This window comes from Neopelma chrysocephalum, unplaced genomic scaffold (assembly GCF_003984885.1).
Source record: "Neopelma chrysocephalum unplaced genomic scaffold, ASM398488v2 Primary Assembly neopelma1_69, whole genome shotgun sequence".
Taxonomy (NCBI): domain Eukaryota; kingdom Metazoa; phylum Chordata; class Aves; order Passeriformes; family Pipridae; genus Neopelma; species Neopelma chrysocephalum.
Window position 1 is genome coordinate 1,059,393 of NW_020897729.1, and position 25,202 is coordinate 1,084,594.

The 25,202-nt window shown below is 45.3% G+C and overlaps 1 protein-coding gene across 2 annotated transcripts in view; it reads right to left on the reverse strand.

Moving 5' to 3' along the window:
- Positions 1–25,202, reverse strand: part of TP63 (tumor protein p63) — a 102,866-nt gene that overhangs the window by 74,779 nt on the left and 2,885 nt on the right. For both annotated transcript variants that reach the window (XM_027685714.1, XM_027685715.1), the window contains exons 2-3: positions 7,218–7,346; positions 6,321–6,453 (exon numbers count right to left, since the gene is read on the reverse strand). In XM_027685714.1, coding sequence (XP_027541515.1) covers positions 6,321–6,453; positions 7,218–7,346 — 262 coding nt within the window. The remainder of the gene's footprint in view (positions 1–6,320; positions 6,454–7,217; positions 7,347–25,202) is intronic.

Below are 25,202 nucleotides of genomic sequence, written 5' to 3' on the forward strand. Positions count from 1 at the left end.
ACAGAGCAAAGTTCCCATCAAGACAGCATAAACCTTAAAACTTGCTCCAGAGGCAAAAGTTCCTACAATCTATTGCTTCAAGATCAAGATTAATTCAACATTTGTGCAGACCTTTTAAAGATGTAAAATAAGCACTAATGCATTATTGCTCCATACTTGTTCAAGGAGCACATGCAGCACCATGGAAACCCTTGGAGGCAGGCCTAGCTGCTTGGGGAAGACGTTTTCTGAAGTGACTGCTTCGGTTGTTCTGAGGTATTTGTATGTAGGCAGATGACAGGACTCCAATTGCTACACTCTTCCACTTCAGGTGCTCATAGCAATACGAATCATAGAGTTAAAGCCACCCTCCAGAGGAGAACGAACACCTCATCTCACATGTGACTACCTTCCAGTAGTTTTGTGTTTTTCAGCTTAAAATTAGTTTATTCCTTCCCAAGATGGATGCAAAGCAAGATGCTCAAAGGGAAGAAATATTTGAAGAAATCTTAAATATGCTTCCAAAATTATCTATAGCACAGCAGACATATCACCCATTAGTTTTCTTCAATACCCTTGAGAATCCTGGGAATTTACATCAAAATAAAACACTCGGTGTAAGGATATTCATCAACTGGCTGCACTCCTACAGGAAGAAATGAAGCCAGCCCTGGTTTGCAGCCAGAACCAGGGCCAAGTAGCACAGGAAAGGGAGCTAGGGAAAAATTATTTTAAAGAAACATAATTACGTCTTTAGACCCCTGATACACACAAGATGAGAGAAATCTTCAGGCTTTGGTCAAACTGAGTGTACAAATGCATTCTTTACATTCATTCTTATCTGAAAGAATTGACCATTTCTACTTTGGATCTGCAGCTCTAAATGTGATGATTTGATCATTTGGAGGGACCTACACTGGAGAAGATTAAACATTAAGCAAGATTACATAGCCAAGCCTAAATTAGGAGAGCTTCTGAGTTTAAGTGCAAACAAGAGAGGTGCTGGAGGGAAGCTTCCAACAGAATAATGCATTTGCTCATTATGGAAATGCCTTTGCATAATCTCAACTTTCTTTGCACAGCTATGGAACGAATAAATACCCACAAAGAAGAGAAACTTGGCAAGCCTCGAACTCTCTCAAGCACAAACCAGACAGTAATAAAAGCTTTGATCACATCCCTGTGCTGTACAAAGTCCTTCCTTCCTTTCTATGGTCAATCCAGGAATACTTAGGCGTGGAAACAGATGGCCACACAACCCACTTTGCTGCATCTATTTATCAAATCAGCCTTATCCTCCAGGTGCAAAACCATTTCCCAGCAAAATGCAGGGCTGCAACACCTGCTAGAGCCCGTGGAGACACACACCATGTGTTAGTCAGTCCCTGCACTGAGGCACCCTCCTTGCCCTGCTGTGGATACACAGGGATGTCCAGCCTGTCCCAGTCTCACCGCCCCTTAACCAGCGTTCATCTGCTTCTTCAGCCATTACCTTGCAGCAAGTGGAGTCCTCCTGAACCACACAAACACTTTTAAGGAAGTAATTAAAAGTTAATAGAGTTTAGAGCCTGTGCTTTAATATTAAAATCTCGGACACCACAGACATCCTTCTGGACAGTAGGTTGGATTTTTTTGTGTCTGCCCATCGTAGTGTTGCACATCTGATCCTGACCACAGCTCCCAGGTGATGGGGACCCAGGAATTCAGTGCATAGCTGCCAAATATGAATTACTGAACTGATTTACATGGTACCAAGGCTGAGAGCATGCAGAAGAGAGCCAGCAGCTACCTCAGACAAGAGTAGCTCCTCTACAGCCCACTGGGCTGCAGCAGGGGAGGGTATCTTGTACAAAGTGGCTTGGGTGGCTCCTTCATGCGCCTACAGCAAGCTAAATATGGGAAAAGCTTCTTGTTTCCATTGGGAATTATCAAACACCAGCTCTGAGATGTGTCATTGGTAAGAGGGCTGAGGCTGAGAGCCTTGACACCTCCATGTCCTCCATGGGCTGTATCTTGTCTATCCTACAGCCAACAGTTATCTTTACTCTATGTATAGAGGAGAACAGCAGAGTCACAGAGCTTCAGCTCTCACTTATAAAACTATAAAATGCATGTTGCACCTCCAAAATTTCTGTAGCTACCAGGCTTGGGACACCCACAGCCCATGAAGCTGAGTACCCAAACCCAAAAGGACAACATCCTGTACCACACCACCATCCCCAAGGCTAAACCCCACCCCACGGGGAGCTCAGCGGTGCCTAATCAATCCACACACAGCAAATCCCCACAATTATTTGCAGAAGATGAGGAAGAACAAATAAATAACGAAAAGTAAAAAAAAAAAAAAAAGGCAAGGAATTCTCTCTGCCTTTTATGGGGAGGAATGGATCCAGGTTAAGAAAACTCTGACCACGGCGACTGTCTGGGCAAAAGGCATTCCACTGAACTGGTTAGGCAAGGGGCTGCGGGAGGACGGCTCGCTCAGGGGCATGAAAGGAAGGTATGTACAGGGGGAGGGGGACAAGCTGCTCCATCACTGGGGACAGCACTGCAGCTCCTGCCAGCAAGCTCCCTGGAACCCTGGACATACTGCTGGGATGGTGGTGGCAGACGACTTACAGACTCTGCAAACCCCTCAAATAACACCTTTAGGATGCTGCTTGCTGAAGTCCTTAGCCCAAAGCAGCTTTGTTTGGGTCCAGAGTAGCATCTCTAAGCATTGCTGAACAGTTTACAGGACTTCTGAGGGATGGTGAAGGAAAGCAATTCTGCACCTGGTAGGTCAGACTGACAGCACTAAGAGGGCTCCAGGGCAATGCAGGGTTATTGCACTGCCACACACTCATTCCTAGAGAGAGGTCTCCAGACCTCTCCTCCCTGTTGCTCCAGGGCATTTAGTCAGTCAGACAAAAATATAAAATTGCTATAACATTACCTAATTTCTAGCACTGCAGGTTATAGGTTTTGCAACCAATGTTCCTCCTGAACGCAGGGAGCCAGACACCACCCCACCACAGACCCTATGGTTGCTGGCTACATCCTTGATCAGAGTAGAGGCTGGGGACCCCCTCTTTGGTGGGCCTAATGAATGACAGGAGGCCCACAAGGACACACATTCAACTTACCTCCTTGGACATCTGCAGCTCCTTCCCACACTAGGGCCATGGCAGAAGCTAAACGTTCTCCACACCCACAGGGACCACCAGCCTTTCACTCCGGTCATGCAAAAAGGCAGATCTTTGCTGGGATTTTCCAGTCTGCCTGTGGTTCACACCAGAGGAGAGGAAGGGGCACAGCCGACAGCCTCACAGAGGGGCCACCCAGGACATTGTGAAAGAGCTGGTCACAAGGCACAGAGCCAGGGAAGGCTGCTGACTGTCTGGTGTTACACCAGACCCACAAACCCTCTTCCTGGCCCCTCCAGCTCTTTTCATCCCAAGACAGTGCAGATCACCAGTTTCTCTTACCCCTTTCTCATATGGACACAGGAAGAATGTTTCTTCCTTAAAAAGAAGTGTGTGAGAACTGCAAGGGCTCAGATGAGAGGAGTTTCTGTGTCACCCAGCCCTCTTCTCCAGCTCTCTCTCCAAACAGTTGCATTGTCAAGGCAATGAACACAACTAGCAGGTGTTCAGGAGAGCAGAACTTATGCTCAGTTTCCAGCCCACTGGTAGGACAGTTTCTTCAGGCACTGTTCTGAACACTATAGCTCCTTCCCCACTGCCAACTCTATTGTGAACAAACAACTGTACCCCCGAAAGTTAAATAATAAAAATAAAAAAAATCACAGGTCTTACCAACACAACTGTTGGGATCAAAGGTGGACATCTTTTAAGACTGAAAGTTTAATTTTTCAGAAGTAAGTTGAAAAAAAGGTGCAGAACTTATTTTAAAGGCTGATTTGGATTGCCTCAAAGTCTACACAAGGACAACTGCTTCAAAAACACCAGTCTTAATTGCTTTGCACCCATTTAAATCTCACAGGGTGATACATTTTGGAGAAAAGCTGGCCTTGCTCTTTTCTTAAGACAAATGTAATACTATAAAGCCCTCTGCCTTGATCTCAGTGCTCATCTCCCAGGGCCCCTCTGTTTCTGCTGCATTCCTTTGTGTTTATCTGCCCTCTTCAACCCTTTGCTGCAATCAGCTGCGTGCAGCACCTCGTGTCTAGAAGTGACATGGCTGAGGTTACAGGAGAGACAGGTGCAAGGAAAGCTCGTGCCCTGAAGCTATCCAAAGGAAAAGAGAAGCTGGAGGGGAAGAGGGTTGTAAGGTATTTCAGATTAAAGCAAACACCTTGCCTCGGGCTACACATTCTCTGCTAACGCAAGCTGCAGCCGCTTTGAGCCCCAGAAACAGCAAAGCAAACACAGACTTCTCTGCAAGGGGAGTTGTCACCTGTCAGGGATGTTTGCAAATTTATAGGGAGGTGGTGGTGGTGGTAAGGGGAGTAAAAAGAGCTTTCCTCATTTTAAAAGACAGGCTGTTTGCACAGGTTTGCGATGCATATTTTGCTTTGTGAAGGCTTTTGTCCAGCATTCAACTGAGCAAAGGTGCTGTCTTCCACTGGAGACAAACTGGAACATTTGTTAATGTACATACATTAATGTACTCTAAGCTGGTGCCTTACAGTAAGGGTGAGGATAGGATGGAATTTCCCTGCTCCCCCTTCAGCTTGTCACGTCAGTGAAAAACACTTCTTAAAAAGAAGTCACCGTACAGCTTGGCCTCTCCAGAAATGCCTCCTGCAAGGCTGGGATCAAGCCCATCATAAGCAAGAGTTTACTGCATAGAGAAAGCTGCTTGTGCCCTTCCCTACCACCAGTGCTCACTTCAGCAGGGCTCAGAGAGGTCAGGGGAAAGGGTCTTTCCATTCCTGTTTCTCTGCTCCACAGACAGGAGAGGGAGACTCTGAACAGGCCTTCAGTGAGCCCGTCAGCCTCCACTGTGCTCTGCAGACAGCTCAGAGGAGCTGAAGATGGGGAGGCTTTACTAGTGCTCAATGCCACAAGTCCAGATTTGAGCATGGAAGGAGCAAAGTTTCTGCTGATGACCTTTAAACTGGTGGGGATTGTTTTTTAAGAGGACATAGTTCAAGCAGACTATTACTATGCTCTTTGAAAATCAGAAGTCCCTGTAAATGTGGAGAATCTTTTGGTCCATTGAAGAGATAACATTTTACTGGAGCTTTGCTATAGTGGTGGAAAAAGCTGAGATCCAGATGCTGATGGAAGGCTTGTACCCCACTCCTCTGTGTCCCGAAAAATGCAGAATCAAAAGATAACCAGACTTAATTTCAGTCACCTCTCCTTGTGCACTTGGATTAGCTTCACCACATTAGCTGAGCACATACCCAACCTCAAATTGTCCTTTTAACCCTTTGCAACCTTCATGGAAAAAGAAGAGCACTGCAGTCTCCCCAGCAGTCCCACCAAAGTAGCATTAACAGGTCAAACTGTCTGTCATTGGGGACTGCAATTAGCATGACCCAGGAGTTCTTTGCTTGCAGACACAATCCTCCAGGTTACAAACACTGCCAGGATTCAAACTGCCAACATACCATTTTTGGGCACATTAAAAATTGTGGTTGATTAGCCAGGAAATCAAATGGCAACACTTTCTCAGGATGGAAACAGTGGAACGAGAAAATTTACACACACCAAAACAAATTTCAAACTACACATTATTTTTATCCCAAAGTATACAAAATCCAGGAAGAACAGAAACAGGACATGAACAACTCAAACTTCCAAAATACCTCCTGCTCCAGCCTGCAAGAACAGCACCTGGCTTCTTCAGTAGAGCTATTGCTAAGAAAGAGCCAGTCTGTTTGTGCCAAAGGCAATGAACCAACAACCACCAGTGCCTCATCTGCATTCCAGTCTTGAGCCATACTGATGAGACACCCATGGCCAAGACTCAATATAAACACTCTAGTCTGGAGAAACAGGAGGAAAAAAACCCCAACCATGGTCTGAAAAAAAGTTTTCATTCCTATATGACCCTCAAGAGAACAAAAACCAGTGAAGAACCTCTGGCCTTGGTCAGCAAAATTGCAACTGTGCCCAGAACCCAAACTATTTTAACCCTGAGGCCACCTAAAACTACCTCTAAGCAGGGAGAGTGCAGGGATGGTTGAGCAGTGTGTGAAAGAGACTCCCCAGCTCTCCTGCCAGTTTAGCTGCCTCATCCCTCTCTCCTGCCATTGCTGTGGCAGGAGAAGCAGAGCAGGTCAGGAGTCAGCCAAGGTAGGAAGATGGACCTGGGGCAACACAGCTGGAATAGCTCCTGCAAAAACTCTCCATGTTTCCCCAAAGGTCAAGGAAGCTCTCACTACTCACCCACATTGGGTCATTGAGCTCCGTGTCCTGCACCCGGACGCAGTCCATGCTAATCTCAATTTTGTTTGTAGAGCCATTTTCAGATGGGCCATCGATGAAGTTTAAATCAATTGGCTGAACTGAGCATATTGGCCTGAAAAGAACACAGTACTAAAGTTAAAACTGGCCAAATTCCTTTTTCCACCACCCCACCTTCCCTTCCCATCCCTCCTGCTAGGGTGTCATCCAGTACTTCGGCATAACCACGAACCAGTCTCATGACAGAGTAAGTTATTACTAACGAACAACTATCTCCTCACTCGCTGTACTACAGCAGCCCCAAACTAGGACGGGGCCTGGAGGGACATTTCACTTGCCTGACCAGAAAGATGAGATAAGAGTGCAAGAGTTAAATCACTAAAAGACAGAACTCATGGAGGATTTATAGCAGTAACTGTTTTAGCATTAGTCACGGCAAGTCAGGAATGGGAACAGAGTCAGTTTTATTTCCTTCATTAGACCTGACAGGGTGAACTCTGCACCATCTTCACCTCCTCTCCTTCCTTGGCATCAGCAAAAGAGGAAAACATGCAGCCTGGACATAGAGTAATGACTCCATTTCCTTAGGGGAAAATGCCAACCACGTGCCTTAGGTGATCACTTCCTAGAAAGCAGTCAGCTCAGCCAGAGGTCTTGAAGAGAGTCAGTGTCACTGCTGATCACTGCATTTGGTCGCCATAGCCTGGATGTGGAACCTCTTGAGAGCTCAAGAGCTGTCAGTCACCACAGACTGACACATCTAATCATCACATCCATATCTAATCAACAGGTACATAAGGCTCCAAAACCCCCACCATCAATCCCTGGAGCATCCTGTCCTAAAACACCTTCCAAAAATTCCAGATAAGGGCTACTCACTGTTCCAGGAAGTCCCAGAGATGCTGGATTACCTCTGGGCTGAGGAATTCCCTCGGCTGTGAGCCCTGGGACATGGCTGATCTGTAGTAACTCTCCTTCCAGGAGAAGGGGCTCGGAGTTTCTACAAACCTTAAAAAACAAAAGCAAAAAAAAAAAAAAAGGAGAAAAAAGGAGAAAGAAAAAAAAGAAAAACACACACACAAAGACATGTTGAATGCATGAGTACAACTTGATGAAAACCCATAAATAGAAGCTATTGTGTGAAAAAGGAGACATGCTGAATGCCTGGAACATTCACAGCTGTACAACACACATTCCACACTGCTGCAGATGCTGTATTTAGATGGGAGAGAATTTGGCCAACCTTCCCAATAAGTTAAATATCCCTCAGAATCCACTGGGATGCTGCATCATAAGAATCCCAGAGAGAAAAAAAAAATAAAATCCACTTTCCATTGTACCCCAAAATAATCAACTTCCCATATAAAGCAGGTAGTCTTTGCAGCAGGTGAAGCAGCTAAGCAGTGTGTGATTTCACTGTCCCTGGCTGGTTGCCCCTCTAAATGGCATGCTCTTGGATGGTTAGGCAACTTCTCCTACACCCAGCCACTGCAGCTGAGGTCTCAAACCAAGTATTTTTAAAAAAAATTTAAATAATAACAAATAATATTTTTGTTCTATTTTCTATGGAAATAAGTTCCATCACATAAAAATTTTTCTACTTGTCTACTGCCTTCTCCCCTCCAACAATTTCTGAGCCTGACCCACTGATTTCCACCAGATCTGCTAATTACCTTGGCCATTTTTATCCCCTTAACCTCCCACAAGCCTCACAGAAATAGGTGGACCCAAGAGAAGCAGTGACAGAGCTGGAGCACTCATGCTTTCCACAGCTGCACATTCTCATCCCACTGGCCAATTTCTAAATTCAAACACAGCAGCTTTTACACCCATGTCAAAATACTTGACGGCTGCAGGAATATAAGGGGAGTGGGAGGAATTTCTTGAGTATATTCGCAGTTGACAAAAACTCTCAGTTCAACTTTAATTAGAGTATGAGGCAGGTGACCACCTTTCCTGCTACAGGGTTGGGGACATGCTGCAAAATTTTCATATTAAAGAGTTATTTCAGCATCATGCAAGCAAATGGCTGTGTTCCTTGCCAGGGAAACGGCACTGGCAAGAGCCACGGTTGTAACTGGATTCCAAAGAGAACTGGACTGATATTTGATTTGGCACACATTCATCCTGTTTAACACAATGGTCTAAACAAATTGCCTGGAAGACCCTAATTTATTAAGCTGCCAAAATTAAGAAAGAGTGTTTCAGAGGGAGGATCACACTACAGTTCTTTTCCTGAAGTATCTACTTCTGGCTGCTGTCAGAGAGGGATCTAGCTCTCTTTACTTAATTTGTGTGACCTCTTATGTTTTGAGGATGCCTCCGGTCTGCAAAAAGTGGGGCTTTCCTCACCTCTGCTGTCCACAGAACTTCATGCTCTTAGAAAAGAGCAGACCATTGTTCTAAGCTAATGGAAATCAAAGTTCCTTAAGCCCCCACAGCCAAAGCTGGGCATGCCTCAAAATAGGTGAAAGTATCATTTCAGTTGCTTATCCTTTTTGTAATTAAAAAAAACAAAACCAACATCATTTAAAAGTTCATGAACAGCCAGAGACAAATAAAATGCAGAAGTGTCACAGCTAATAGCTCTGCCTCGCAGATGTGAGCACATATCCACACTACATGTGAATAATCACAAATCCTCTGAGAACAGCAGTTATCCCACAAAGTACCAGAAATTACTCCTTTCAGGCTTTCAGTCTGGTAAGACACTTTCAAGAATGCCACATTGAAACCCAGAAGAACACATCTAGCCTAAAACCTTCCACATAAGCTGCAACTCAATGCCACCACAAGCTTTGAAGCATCACAGTGGGGGAGCATGTGCTCTGCAACCTGCTCTGCCACTAAACCCACAGACCTCAGGCACTGCTCAATACCCTGCACTCAGTCCTGACCTCGTAGGAATGGGCAAAGAAACCCCACAGTAGGTTCTCCCAAGCCACCAAAGTGGTCACTTCTAACAATTATTTGCCACTTATCATAACTGCTCATGACTTGTACACTTCTTGTTACTGCATAAACAGGAACTAACTTCAACAGATAAATAGTTATAACAAAACAGACCCTCCTCAGAGACCTTTCCTGTGAAAAGTCTCAGTGCAACTAGATTCCTGCATGCCATGGCATGCCCCACCTTTGGTTCACTGCTGGACAAAGTTCTTGGTCTCAAAAAGGCAAAGCAACTCAGTTCACCCTGCCTGCTCTGGCCCTGGTGGTCCCATTCAGCAGCAATACCATAAACCTACCCCAAAACAAGCAGTGCCCACAGGCTGCAGTGCAGGAGAGGCAGGAGATATTAGCTGCACAAACTGACAACACCAGTTAAGGACACAGCTGGTACTTCCCTCGATCAAACACAACTCCAAATTTCTCCAGAGAAATATTTTCCAGCTGTTTCACCTTTATCCCTACACCCAGCCAAGCTCCTAGCTTACTGTTTCTAAGAAAAGCATTATCAGATTCTACCTGATGGCCAAAAAGGCATGTTTCCCTATACCATGCACAAGAAGTCTCCTGGTTAATGCTTTCACAGAAGCAAAATTTGAGAGACTCCTTCAACACTCTTTGCAACCTTTACTACCTGTACAGGTCTATTTCCAAAGGAGGCAGCAGGATTAGGCAGCCAGCTTTGGCAAGGTAGCTGTGATGATATTGTGGGCATTACACAGGTAGTGAACATTGTTTTTTACTCAGTTTGGAGCATCCTGCTCTCAGGTGGGAAAGGGCTGTCAAGCTGCATGAAAACCAACTTTAGCACAAAGCTGCATGCAAGATAAACTGTCTTCTTTCCTGTGATTTTCATAAAACCTAAACCTAGTGCTATTTTCCTTCTAACAGCCTTCAACACAAAGGAGCAGCCTCTGTCTACTGAACATATACCTAAGGGCCTGAATTTCCACAGGAAAATAACAGCTAAAGCCTAAGCAAAATCCATCTGTAAATGTCACTACTCTAGTTAATTGTCCTTTCCCACATCACCAAATGCTCTACTTACAGTAAAATAATCAGTGTGCCTGAAGTTAAACACAAGATTTCAAGCATTTGCATTGCTCAAATTGGTTCTACCAACCAGCCACTTTTTTATCAACAGACATTTAAGCAACATCCCTTTTAGCCACATCCACTCGCCCCAAAGGGCATCACAGGAAATGGCACTACTGAACACAGGCTCTTATACCAAACTGCTGACTACAATAGAACAATGCATAGTAGTAAGTCTTGTCTAGTGTGTCTCTGTTTAAGGTAAGGCCCTGCATCAACTGCTGAACTAGCTGGCAGGCTGCTTTTCACAAGCAGAGAGCACTGGCTACACCAGACTGGAACTACAGGGGGATTTACAGCCCCCATCAAACTACAAGCTAAATAGGACATTGCATCCACAAGTCCCTCCTTCAAAAACCACCAGGGGATTATTAATAGCAAGTTAAATCTTTTCCGAGAAGCAGGACCTCACCAAGAGCACAGCGTTTCCTCGTGCAGTGCTGGGACACTGCTCCTGAGCCACTAAATCCCAGGTTTAAGGCAGCAACACACTCCCACTGAAATCTAGTTCAGCTCCATCCTATTTATTTTGGTGGAGCAAGAGCAGCCCAGACTCCAGGTGAAAGCTCTTTTCCAGATTAACCAGGTGGGCTGAAGCCTCAGACACACTGAGTGTTGTGCTGCCTACTGACCACTCCCCCAGAAGAGCTGTGTTACAGCCCCCTCAGTGGGGTTGTGTCCCAGCTGATCCCCTTTGCCATCTCACTGATGAGCGAGACCTCTGCAAAATACAGCAATGAGAGACACATGCCCCCGTAGCCGTGTCCACACAGCACTCACTTTCAGAGTCTTCCAGAAGGCTGGGAATGTTAAACTGAACCAAAAAAAAAATCAAAACCAACAAAAAACCAGTCAACCAAACAAAAAAAGCAACCCACCCTTCCAAAAACCAACAGCCAAACCAAATAATCCCGGCAAGCACAGCATTTGCCTCTCATAAGCTGTAACCTATCTGCACTACAATTGACTTTCTCTGGAAGTGAAGGTCCCAACACTGGAGGAAATGAAGCCCTGACTGCTCGGCCCAGCATGACCACAAACTGGTGGCAAACTAGAGAGAAAACAAGACATTTCTGCTCCAACTACTCAGTCTAAGCACATGCTTCCAGTCTTCACCACATTTACCCCCTTTCCACCTTCACATCAAAGACATTAAAGGAACAAAACAAAACAAAAAAATCCAAACCACTTTCCACAGCAGGAAACAATGACAGAAAACTATTAAACTCAACTACTGCAATCAGCAACACTTCTCACCCAAAATGCCACCTTTTAGTGCAAACAATCTTTCTTAGAAAGGACTAAAGCCAAAATACCCAGGTTTGACTTACCACTGGGGAAAAAACGGGAGCTCCTGAGGAAAACAAGACCTAGGTTTGATACTGAGCATGCACAGCCCCTCCTCTATAGCTTTAACCTTAAAGGCAGATGCCACCTGCTTTCGCTGATAGAGGGTCAAATCTGACACAGGGTGCAGCTCAAGCACCACTGGGGCGCATGTGTGAGTCCAGCAGCCTCCTTCCAAAAATAAAGACTGTCGCAACCAAGAGATAGCTGGTTTCCTTTGTTTTTTCATCCAAAATGGGCTTGGTGCTTCAACACTCTGAGCTACTCCTGGGTTAATAGTACAGTTTATGAGGAAACCAGAAACAAATATGGTATATCAGTGAAGCTGCTGTGTTGGGTTTCAGGAGATCCAAGCACTTTCTGTTCTCCTTAGCTTCCCTTGAAAGCTGGAGCTCTGGGGTGGTTTGCGTTCCTCCTGCATTGGGCAAATTCTCAGAAATTATCATATAGTTTAAAGATGCAGAACTTCATGGCTTGATATTGGTGTACAGCCACAGTGTAACATTTTGTGACATGAAAACTTTCACAATAGGGACGAGCAAAATGATCTGGAAATTTTTTTTTCTTCTTCTTGCCAAAATTACAGGATGTTGCTTTCTGCTTCTCCCCACGAGATGTCTTATCAATGGTGTACAGTTTTCTATCACTGAGTCTGTAGTTCTCAGCCAGTGGACATGCAGATGGGGCCAGAGAAGTCTTTCTCTGTAAGCTACAGATTCTGATCTTTTTTTCACAAGATATATTCCCCTAAAGGACCTGCTAGTGGAGTACTCAGGAAACCCTGATTCAGAGAGAAGAACATCTGGTCTTATGAAGAAAGCACTTCCACATTATGCAAATGTACCAAAAAATAATTAATAATGTCTAAATAATGATATCTAATATGGCTCATTTTATTCATAATTCTCAAAGTGCTCTACAAAGGAAGACAGGGTAATTACTCCCATTTTACCTGTGGGAAAACTAAGACACTGGGAGGTCATAGGATTACTCATCGTTACTCAGCAAGCCAGAAATACAGCCTTGGTCACCCGAGTCCCAGTCTGATGCTTGCTTTAAAAGGAACTAGTGATTTTGGGTGTTTAGATAGAGAAATTAAAAAAGGCCTTAATTTCTTCAGGTGGAGTATGCACTGTACTTCCTACAACAAGAAACTCTGAAATTTCATTTATCTATCTTCCTTCAGGCACCAAAATGCTGATGCCCAGGAATGAAAATCAAAGCTGCAGAAATGCTGTGACTAGATTTAAACCATACTCACATTTCAGGGTGGAAGTGTAATTCCAACCTATATGCCAGACTAAACCCTAATCTTTCTTCCTGAATGCTTACAGCAGTTAACCCCTTAAAAACCCTTAATTCATGCACAGATTAATAGATTAGTGCTCAACCATCACAGGGGGTGAGCTGGGTAGATAATTAAGTCACAGAGAAGTCAGCAATCAGCCATCCCAATCCACATGCTCATCTCTGTCTACTGCAGTTACACCTTGAAGTGTATCAAAAGCAATGGTAAATAAACAATTTAAAGTTCATGAGCATTACACCTAAATGCCTAAATCTTGGTGTCAGTTGTATTTTTAGGTTTTGAGTGGGGAGGGGGCTCCTTTTCAGATCACACCATTAAAACTCGAGGAACTTGGCAGCCCTCGTCCTGCTGGAATTCCCCCTGCTCTGCGTTGTAACACTGCAGTGATTTGTAGACATCGGTACCTAATGAGGCTCACAGCTGTGCAAGAGGAGAAGGATGCGGGGTCTGGCAGCACGGGACAGGCGTGCGCCTGGCAGGCAGTGTCATCTGGAATTCCCCGAAGTGCAGAGCGCTCTTGTCCCCCATGACCGCAGTGGCCACCCTCAACCAGCAGAGCATACCCTGGAAGCACCCCTTAGAGACCTTTGGAAATCAGACCGGCTCATTGCTGCAAACAGGGGTGCCAAAATGAAAGCCAAATGGTAGACAGGCAGGCTCTCAACCGCCTCGGAGAAGATTGCGGCTGAATTTCATTGAACTCTAGTGCATTTTTTCTGTGTCTACTTCACCAACAAGCAACCTCCCTTCCCAGCGTGAATTGCACTGTAAAATGCATTTTCTTCTTTTTTTTTTCTCTGCCTGATGCCATATTCCAAGGTCTTGGCTCACATGATCCCAAAAGAGACTGACTCCCATCCTGGCAGAGGCAGGTCCTGCTGAACTGTGCTCGCAGGTATTTATTCTCCTTTCAATTTTGAGCCCAGCTTTCAGATTTAGCATTTTAAAATCTAGACTTCCAGCAACTTCTTTAAACCCTTCGGTTTGTCTTTCCATATAACACTGCTTCTACATGTCAGTCCAAAAGAAAACTGATGGTTGCATGAATTAGAAATGACAAATATAAGGAATAACAAACACCAACTCAGGATTCCTTTTGAGATAGAATAGAACTTTCACCTATGGTTCAATTGCCCGTTCTTTTTTCCCGGTTCCCATGTTTTTCAGATGTTTCCTAGATCTGATATCTCACTAAAAAATCATGTGGACAGCAGCATGGGTTATGGGGAGGGGCAGCTGAGAGAAAAGTGGGCGAGTGGCACAGAGATGTGCATTAGAAAATGTGAAAGAAGCTGACTGCCAAAAGGGTGAACCCTGATCTCAGAAGTAGCCAACAGGCAAGGAGATACGGGGAACACAAGAAGGAACTGGGTGTGACAGCAGTGAAGGGCTCCATGACACTGACAGTGTCCTACAGCATCCAAGGACAGACTAGGGAGGGAAAGCTGAATGTGAGTCAGCAGTGCCCTGGCTGCCAGGAGGGCCAGCCATGTCCTGGGAGGCATCAGGCAAACCATCACCAGCTGGTCAAGGGAGGTGATTGTCCTACTCTGCTCTGCACTGATATGGCCTCATCTGTAATATTGGGGCAGTTTTAGACTCCACAATATAAGAAAGACACTAGGCTATTAGAAAGTGTCCTAAGGAGGGCTGTGAAGATGGTGAGGGGCCTTGAGGGGAAGCCCTATGAGGAGAGCCTGAGGTCACTTGGTCTGTTCAGCCTGGAGAAGAGAAAACTGAGGGGAGACTTCATTGCAGTTACAACTTCCTTGTGAAGGGGAGGGGCAGGCACTGATCTCCTCTCTGTGGTGACCGGTGACAGGACCCGAGGGAATGGCCTGAAGTTGTGTCAGGGGAGGTTTAGGTGGGATATTAGAAAAAGATTCTTCACCCACAGGGTGGTTGGGCACTGGAACAGGCTCCCCAGAGAAGTGGTCACAGCACCAAGGCTGCCAGAGCTCAAGGAGCGTTTGGATGATACTCTCAGGCACATGGTGTGACTCTTAGCCTGTGCAAGGCTAAGATTGGATTCAATGATCCTTGTGGGTCCTTTCCAACTCAGCATTTTCTGTGATTCTGTGACTGTTACCTTTCACAGTCACTAGGCAAATGGCACTTGTATTGCACACAACCTGTTTCAACTGTGAACTATATATTTAGAGGAACCAAAGAAATTCTGTCTCAGAGGAATGCTCAGTGTTCTACTGTAATAGTGCATCCTGATCTCCCTGTGACTTAGATTTGTCTTTTGGAAGCATATGTGTGTGAGCTGAATGGAAAGGGGTAGGAAGGGATTGTTCTGCTTCCTCATTGCTCTTTGCTTCAGTCTTCAGTGCACAGGCAAGACTGACCTATGTCAGAGAAAGTGAAACTGGCTGCACAGAGTGATCCTCCTAATTCACCATGCTGCAAAACACAAGGGGAATTTTTTTCCATTCATCATCTCCTTTCAGTTAGAGTCATCTTGAGTAAGATTGCCTGCAGTGAATGCTACATTTGCAGCTTTGTGGCCGCCCCTCAAAGCACATTATATCACTGCAGCCATGTGCCCCATGCCAGCACCCTGCTCCAGCACAGATTGCAGAGCTCCTCTGGGAGAAAAAGACTCCCTCTGCATTCCCATTACTACCATGATGAGGGCTTCCAGCATAAGCACTGCATGGCCTGCTCCCTGCAAACTGCTGGGAATGGCTTCTGGAAGCAGAACAATTTCAGTGTGCTATCAGTAACCCCTGAAGCCCAGGAACCCACTGCATCTCCTATCAATGTCTCATCACATCAGCTATCTACATGTCATCATTATCAGCCTGACAACAATCACCACTTCTATATAATAGAGGTATTTCTTTGTCCTCAGGGCTTCAGGCAGCCCATCACTCCACCAGCACTACTGTCCCCTAATTGTTAGAGAAAGTCACCCCTAATTTTTTTTCCTTCAAGGTTTCCTTCAGCAACTTGTGAACTTTCCGAGACCTCTCGTATCTCCCACTCAACTTTGGACACCCCCTTGGACACCCATCCTTGGAAACTCAGCCACGGACATTCCCTCCCCTTCTGCTCAGCCCTGACACCCACTCCCTTTCTCAGCAGGGGCTGAGAGGTGGAGCTCTGGCCGAGGTGAAGCACTGCCACAGCAATTCCACTGCAGTTAGTGCATTTTAGTCTGGAGTACAGAGTCCTCATAACGTCCAGAAGACCACCCAGGAACCTGAGCGATCTCTGTGGAGAAGCTCAGAATTAGAGTGCAAGCCTGGAGCTCAGGACACCCAGCCCAACCCCCAGCCCGTGGGTGTCCTGTCCATCTTTGTCCTTCCATTCCTGAGGTATAGGAGTATCCCCAGATTTGTAAAGCACATAGCGACCTGTTGACAATCAGTACATCTGCAGGGTAACATGGTCCCAAGACTTTCCAATTTAAATAATAAAAGGAAATGTAAATAATCAATTTTAAGAAAGCACTGAACCCAAAACCAATTAAAAAGCAGTTGCATTATTTTGTACCTCATTTTTCCAGTCAATCCCTTCCCCAAACCTATTGCAGTGGTCGTTAAAAGCAGTGCTCACCTGCAGAGGGTAGAGTCAGAGCAGCTGGGCAGAGGTGAAAGCTTTTACGCAGTGAGATAGTCTTCTCAAAGCAGCACAAGCAGAAAAATCCAGGTCCAGCCCTCAAAATTCTGAGGTATTTTTGAGCCAAGTCCAAAAATAAGTATTGCTAGAGAAACTTTTTAGGCAAACTGTTCAGAAGCCACAAAACATTTTCAAGTCCATTAAAAAAAAAATCCCTTTGGTCTAAGTAAAAGACATCATTTGCTCAATTTCAGATACCCAGCTGAGAACACATCTTTGGGTCTACCTTTCAGAGTTTGCTCAACATGATTTGCAGCCAGCCAGCCCTGATGGTTTTACAGCAGGACAAAGAGAGTGATGCTTTCTCTGCTCGGTGAAGGAGAGGACAAGCACAGGTTTCTGCTGAGGTCTCCTGTTGGGTCAGTGCTGCCTCCAGCCCTGCTGTCACATGCCAACCTCTGCTGCCCAGCTGCAGCTACAATTAAAGACAACAGAGACCATCTTTTGTCTCTCCAGGGGCAATGCCTAACCCAAAATCACTCCATGGTCCCCTCATCCACCATCAGTAGTGGTTTGCAGCCTGGGAGGATCTAGGGAAGTAGGAGACCCAGACACCTCTGCTATTGCATTCTGCTGCACAGTATGGGAAGACCCCTCATCTTTTCTGGAGGAGGAGTGGGAGAAAGGCAGTTATTAAATGCCCAAAGCAGCCTAAACCAGTTAACCACATCCTTTCCAGTTACCCAGGTCCCCACAGCATCAGGGAATATTAAAAGAAAAGAAAGCAACAGCTCCAGAAATGAAATTGGGCAAGGTTATTTTCAAGACATGGCAGTCATGAGAAAAATACAGATATTACAGGCTCTCATCACTACTCTTCTGTAGTGATTTTAGGTATTTAATAAGGAAAGTTGAAGTTCTGGAGAGGCAATAGCCAGAAATCTGACCTTCCTGAGGCTTGCCCAATCAATTTCCCCTCTTTTGAGATTTGGTCATCAGTATTTTTCCTGCATTTACCCAAAACCAGTATCTACCTCAATTTATTGCTGTCTCTTTTTTACAAGGAGCTTGCTTTCAGTATTTCCTGCAGGAAACGTGACTCTTAACTATTGTCTGTTGAATTTTTGCAGTGTTGAGTGCAACCAGCATCTCTCAAATTTCACTAGTCTATCTTCATCACACCAATACAGAGACCACAACACAGAATGAAAAATTACTTTATTTATTACAGATAGTAAAATAATTCATCCAAGCACATCAGAGCTTCAGAAAGGCAATCAGGGTGTGAGGAACTGGTTCTCATTAGATACTACAAGGCTCTGAAAGAAGCCAGAGCCAAGGGAAAAAATGCCCAAACTAACAGAAAAGTTTAACTTGAAGCCAGGGTAGAGCAGCAAGGAGAGGCCTCAGCTACATCCACACTGCTGGTCTGGCCAGAGTTCAAGGTCTGATTTGTGTATTATTCCTTACCTGCATGCAAGCATGTTTTTGAGATATGGCCCTGACGGAAAGGAAATGACCATGAGTACTGTTGAGCCCAACCTCTCATTTTATATAGCAGGGAAAAGTTAGGCCTGGTCTCAGGTGAGCTTTCTACAGGCCAGTGTACCACCGAATGTCCTGAGCTCATCCCTTCCTGAGGACTGTTCACTATCAGAGCAGGTGCCAGCTGCAGGCAGTGTATCACCAAGAGAACCTGAGAGAAACCCCCAGATCAAGGGTTCATCATGGGGGCCATCCCCCAAACCAGGGACCTGCACTGTGCTGGGTAGCTGCCAGGGAGATCTCTTTGGGTTCCTGACTGGTTTGCTTGTTAACACAATAAAAGGAGATTATGTGGTGCAAAAAATAACAGCTTAGGGACTACAACAAGGGCACTATTTCTCCCAAAGTGTAAGAGGGTTAAACCAGAAAAACAAACAAACAAACCAACCCACATCAATTTGTGTATCTTAAAAGATACAGTCAGGACCCAACAACATTTCACATGTAATGCTCCTGCCTGCAGAGATGAAATCATGCTCAGTGCTTCTCCCAGGGAATGCAAGGATGAAACATCATCCAAGGAACTCTCACAATGCTAATTTACATGCCCTGGACCAAAGTATACAGATAGCACCCAGGTGAGCAGATAATAGCTCATTTCAAGCACAGGATGCTCCATTTAGTGGCAGATAAAGACAGAAGTATGGTTATGGGAACTGATGGGGTGACTGCTATTAGATATGGTGCATTTATGCCGAGTCCTTCCAAGGCAACTCCCCAGAAGCTGTGAACACTCAGTTGCAGCATGAAGCAGCTCTTCACCATGACATGTGTGTGCCTCATCCAGCCTGTTGCAGTGAGGATTAGTGGAAAAAGAGGAGATTTCTTCAGCGTGTGACTATGAACTTTGGAAAACCAAGTAAAACCAGCTCAAATCTTCATGTGGCTGACTGCCCTCCATGTCCCTGGGTTAATGATGATGAGTGTATATTTGTGGGTCAGGTCCGAGGTGTTAGAGGGCTGTGCTCTGGGATCTGGTCTTGGCAGTGAGCTAAACTGAGCACCTGTCCTCACACTCCTGCATGGAACACCATTTCTAGGTGTTTCCAGCCGGCAGGAGAGAGAGTAAGGGGCTTCTTCTGCTCTTTTCCCTGGTAAGGAAGTTTCAGTCCCCTCCAAACCTTTCCTGAGCGCTGTGCCATCTGAACCCTTTAGAAAAACAAAATGAGAAATGCAGTATTCGGCTCCCTCCCACCTCTGCCAAACTGCATGCATGGAACTGAATGCTCTTTTCTGGACCAAACCTAAGGGGTATTCCATACCCAGACTCCACAGCATGGCAGAGACACACAGAGCATGGGCTTTTCTGACTGTGCCTACAGCCCTGATGGCTCATGATGGGGTTGTAGCCCTCCAACATGCTCTGAGCTCCATTTAGAGCCTGACATGTCTCCTGCAAGCAGCCTCTTCCCTGCTTGCACCACATCACTGTCAGTAGTATTAAGGGGATATAATCCCCAGGACACTAATGTGCTTTGCCAAGAATGGAGCTTCTTTTAAACTTGCTGAGATTTGAACTTTTTTGACATCTTAAGGAGCCAGATTCTCTCTCTGCCAGGATTGTCCCAACAGCTCCTAGGATTTGTTTGCCCAGGTGCTTGGTGTGCTGCAGCTACAACCTCAAGGAAGGCACGGGGCATCCCTGCCCACCCAACAGCAGGTATAGAGCTGCTGTTGTCCCGGTCCATATAGGACAGGCGTTCCTCAAATGTGGCCACTGTGAGGAGGTGGCAGTGAGAGGCTGGTGAGAAGACATCCCACATAGGCCTCAACATGGCCCCCCCACCAAGAAGAAGCAAAGCAAGAGAAATCATGCAACCTACGCTGATTTTCAGCCTTCTAAAACTATGCATAGCAGGGCATTTAGTCATATAAATATAGTCAGAGAGCAGAGGGACAGCTATGCCAGACAGGGAACATGAAATACATGATTCTTTTTTAGAACAGGAAGGTTCTGAGACTGCCTACTGCAAAAGACTCATGACATTTTGTGTTGAGCCAGGTAAGACACTTGGCTGCCTAAATTACCTACTCTTACAAAAGCCGCTTCTGTCTTTAGTTACACAAACTCTTTGCTCTATGAACTGCTCAGAGGACTTACAAAGTCCCTCTCTCAAACTTTCTCTCAAAGGCCGAATTTTACAAAAATATAAAATAAATCATCACGATAATACAGAAAGTCCCCAGAACTCTTCAGAAGCAGGAAACTGTAAACAGCAACATCCTGTGTTTCAGTAAATAATTAAAATGCAAAACAGAAACACCAGCAAAGCAGATGTTAGGTGCAGATTCTTGTAATATGAATTCGGTTGAAGCTCTCACTTTTTACTCCCACAGCCAACTTGTGAAATCTGATGTGTTTTGGACACTAAACAATAACTCCCATTCCTCACCCCTGCCACCAGTGATACTCTTCTGCTAAATACCGTGCAGGCTGCATTTTTCAGCACGTAGCAACTCTGTGGCAGGGCAGCTATTGCTAAGCCCAAGGGCAGAGAATCCTTCTCTCAAAAATTAGAGCATTTGCAGAAACCTTTCTCTGTGTCACAAAATAGCTCTAAGACAGGGCAGATGAAGGACAAAGAATTAAGAGTCCTGGAAGACAAGAACAAATGAACTGTTTATTGGGAGCACTGCTGGTGTGTAAGGGAACGCTACCTGGAGCACTCACAGGATCTTTGCTTTTGTAACTATGATGTGTGCTAAGAAATTACAGGGTTGGATCCCTATAATTTTATCAATACGTTGCCACACCTAATGTGATTTATGATTTTTGCTTGTGATTATCTTAAAGCTGTAGCTCCTGGAGTGCTATGAATGCATAGAGCCTCCCTTTCCATCAAAACCAGTAATGACATTTCCAATCTGTATCTTTTAAGAGGAAAATTCACAAATATGAACAACAAAACTTGGAAGACAGTGTAAAGAAACTTTGTTGTCTAATATTGAGATTTTTAATCCTGTTATATTTGATCATCTAATGCCCATGTTAACTCTCAGAGCCAACTGGACTTCTATTTCACACCTGTCACAGCCACCTCACAGACCCCACTAACAGCAAGCACAGCAGTCCCACTCTTGTGCCCCACCAGTTCCTGCTCCCAGGTGTAGAGGCAGACACTGCTGGCGATACACAGCTGTGTTTGCAGCATCCAGCTCACCAGCACACTTCAAGCTTCTTTCCATGCATTTGTTCAGCATACAGTGACTTTGGTGCATATCAACATTACTAAACCAGACAGGCATTGAACCTCCCAGGGCAAGGTTTTGTAAGCAGACTTATTTTTATGTTGCAAAGAACCTACTGAACCCCCGATCACTTACTGCAGGGTTTCCCCCTTCTCACTCTTGGAGGTGGCTCTTCTCTTTATAGCTCCGTGCACTAACCGAATTCCCCTTGCTTATGTGCATTGGTATTTGTCACATCAGGCCACCTGTGGCATTCAAACACCTGACTGGAAATGACTCAGCAGCAAAATCCTGTGGGGAGATGATCTGCTACACAGTAGTAAGTGATTATAAACAGGCACCAAAAACTCCCAAGTAAGCCCTATGAACAGATACAGATATTTCCATGAAGCTATCTAACCAGATGTTATCTATTATCAGCAGAGCTAGCCAAACAAACCCCAGAAATCTACTATAGCAAAACATTTTCCTTCTGATTATTTCAGTGTTGATCGTGGGCTACAAAATTTTGAGGTAAACAGAAGTCAAAATTTGTATGGCATTGTAAGCATTGGCTCCCACCACAATGTCCATGTTCCCATGAAGGTTTTCACGTAAGGTAAAAGTAACACAGAGCCAGGCGCCAAACTGAAAGCTAAGTTTCCTTGGTTTCTTCTTCATCCAAGACCCTCCTTCCTCCCCCATACCTTCTGACCCCTATTGACATTTTTTTATAAAGGTTCAATACTCATTTGGACACTTGTTAAATGTCAGAAGGTTTTATTTTTCCCAAAATCAAAGCTGAACCCTTTTGCTTTTTATCAGGCCAGAAATCCTTGTGTTTGTTGAGGGGAGCTACTGCAAATTAGTTTGTAGCAGAAGGTGCATTGTAAATCAGCATAGAATTATAACTTATAACATGTAACACGAACACCCTAAACACCTCTGAACAGATGAACTATTAAGAACTTGCTTCTTTAATTCCTTCAGTATTTTTGGAAGTTGAGCAAGGCACTATGAATTAGGTGTTCTCTCCTTGCAGTAAAAAGGACCACATGAAAGACTTCACATATTCTCCTTACAGTCCTTTGAGATCTGAGAAAACACAAAAAATGGTTGATTTGGTTCCACTTTAATCCTTTAAGCAGCTTTAAAAGTACCTCCAAGTAGATTTTTTTTTTTTTTGAGAAGCCTATACTGTTTTGAAGAGGAAAAAGTGCTGTCCTTGACACTGACTGTGGAGGGGTTGCACCATCCTCAGCTCAATGAACTATCTGTGACATAGAGCAGGAACAGAATGGAGGAGGGCAGCAGGGATCAGCAGGCTGCAGGGGCTCTGCCAGGAAGAACGAACTGAAGAGGGTTTAATGTGCATCTCTCGAGCACTGTTTTGCAAAGATTCTATCTTCCAGACCCATCTTCTGATGAGATTGCAGTGCAAGAACAGGACAGTGACCTAAGAACAGATCTCAAGGAAGAGATAAATACCCTCCCCTCCTCACCACCGGCAAGGTGCTGAAGGCAGCTATGCCCATGTTGGCAGCATGTCCACCGCAGAGGACTCTGCAAAGCTCTCCTGCCAAGGAGGCCACCCTGTGAGAGTTGTTTTGGCACATGGCATGCTGTCCCCTCCTGTGCATCTGGCTCCAGCTGGTGTCCTTCTCCCATGGAATTTCTACCAGGGGTGGCAGCACAGCCACAAAGGTGACCACCACCTCACAGGAGAGCTCACCAAGGCCAATAGCAAAAGAACCTCCCCAGCTCCCCTCCACCTTTCCTTCCTGCACGGAGCCAATTCTGCTCCTCCAGAAGGCACCAGCTGCTCTGAGCACACCACAAGCTGCTCAGAAAAATTTCTGGCCCCTCTCTGAGTCTTTGGAAAGTACCTGGTCTATCACTGGCTGTTTCTGCAAATAGATCTATACCAAGTCATGTGTCTTTTCTTACTTGACTTCAAGTCCTTCTGCCAACACAGCAAATTTGGGCTCCCATCTCAAAGGTGAAGGCAGCAGAGATTTGTCCACCCTGTCAGAGCAGGAGTTCAGTTATCCCTCAGCAAAGCATAGCATGAGGAAAAAGAAAAAGCATGCAAGCTGCCCAAATGCAAGGATTCTGCAGAGCCTGCAGGTGGGATGAGATGCTCCTGTAGAATATGACCCTGTGACAACTTAAGCAAATCTTTGTCACAATACTAACACCCAAGAGAAAGGAGAGCTGCCGGATTCACAACCATGAAGGGACACAGCACACTGCTGCCTGTAGCCAAGAGGGGTAGCCAGCCCCAAAGAGGAGAAGCCTGATGTTTCATTAGTGCTTATTAGCAAAGATGAGCATTGGGTTCAGTGAGCTTTCACCTTTGTGCTGCATTGCAAGCATTAGCCTTGGAGAGACTCCTATCTGATAAACACAGTCCGTTTACCAGCCCTGTTTGATACGTGTGGGAACCAATGAAGGAAGGTGAAGTGACACATGCAATGCTCCTGATGAAAGATCTCTTTGAACCCAGGAGCTCTGGCTAGCTGGAACTAAACCCTGCTCACCAAAATCTATCCAGATACAGCACCCAATAGGTGATGCTTCCATAGCCCATCCCCTCTCCTCCTTTCCATGCCCCAACTAATTTCTGACAGTTTCCCTTATTCTCTTCTAAAAATAGACATTTTTCTACAAGAAAAAATAGATTTTTTTTCTACAAGACATTGTGTGATTTTTTGGTTTTGGCAACCCACCCGAAACCCAGGACCGCGTCTGAAAAATCAGCTCTCCAGCACAGATGCTGCAGAGACCAGAGGATTTCAGAGCTGTTCCTCTGTTATTAGTGAGAACTGGGAGGCTGGACCATATCACATTGTGCTGAGAAAACAAAGCCAGAAATGAAAGAAGAAAGAGCAGCTTGTGTGAGAGGCCTTTCATCCAAAAGGGAGGAGTGAGCCACAGTGAACACCTTCAACACACCAAGGATGCCAAATCCCAAGGCCACCAATTAGCCTGGTCATAGGGAGAGGGGGGAAGCAGAGCAGGCAGGACCATAGTCCAGTGCACCAGCAGGTGCATTCCCAACAGCCCCAAAAGAAGAGACCTCCTGGTTTAAACACAGCCTAATGACCACTATTTCCAAGAACACAAGTAACTTATCTGTAAACATCACTCCCCCAACCAGGTATTAGCTGGAAGAAAAAGAGCTTTGGAGAGAGATACTAATTACATAGCTCTCAACAGCTGGACTTTGATCATAATTACAGTGCCTTCTTCATCTTACATTAGTGGCTTTCAGCTGCAGCTAGGTGGGCACTTCTTGGAAGGTGGAAATCCCGCCTGTTTCAGATAGTCAGCTCTTTTTATGACTCAGAGCTGACCTGGGTTTTCTGCAGCACAGGATGAGCTCCCACAGTACCATCTAAACAAGTAATTCAGGGGGGTCAGTGGCTTGGCCCTTCAATGCAGGTGCTTCTTTCATTACAGCAGCACATTCCAAGTCCCGGGACCCAGAGCACTGAGTGGGCTATATTCCTGATTTCAAGCATTTCCTTTTATAAGGGAAGCAGACAGAAAGACTTTGAGGTTTTTGCTGAACTTTAGCATTTCTTAGCTCATTCTGTTTAAGAAGAAAGATGAGCACACTCAGGATATACCTTTCCAACCAGCCTCACTTCAGACAGTCACATGCTACATTTGCATCCTTCACTTCTGCCCCAGGATGTACATCCCCATCAGCACCCAGTGTCCCTCTTCCCCTCTCTCAGCTGAGCTGCAGCTCCAGCAGTGAACTCCAGCACCCCCAGCAAGAGTGGGGTTGTGAAGGAGGAGGCTTCTGCTCTGTGGCCCAGCTGAGTTCTCTATGCTTTTTTTGTGATGCTTTGCTTTGATACCCACATTTACAAAGA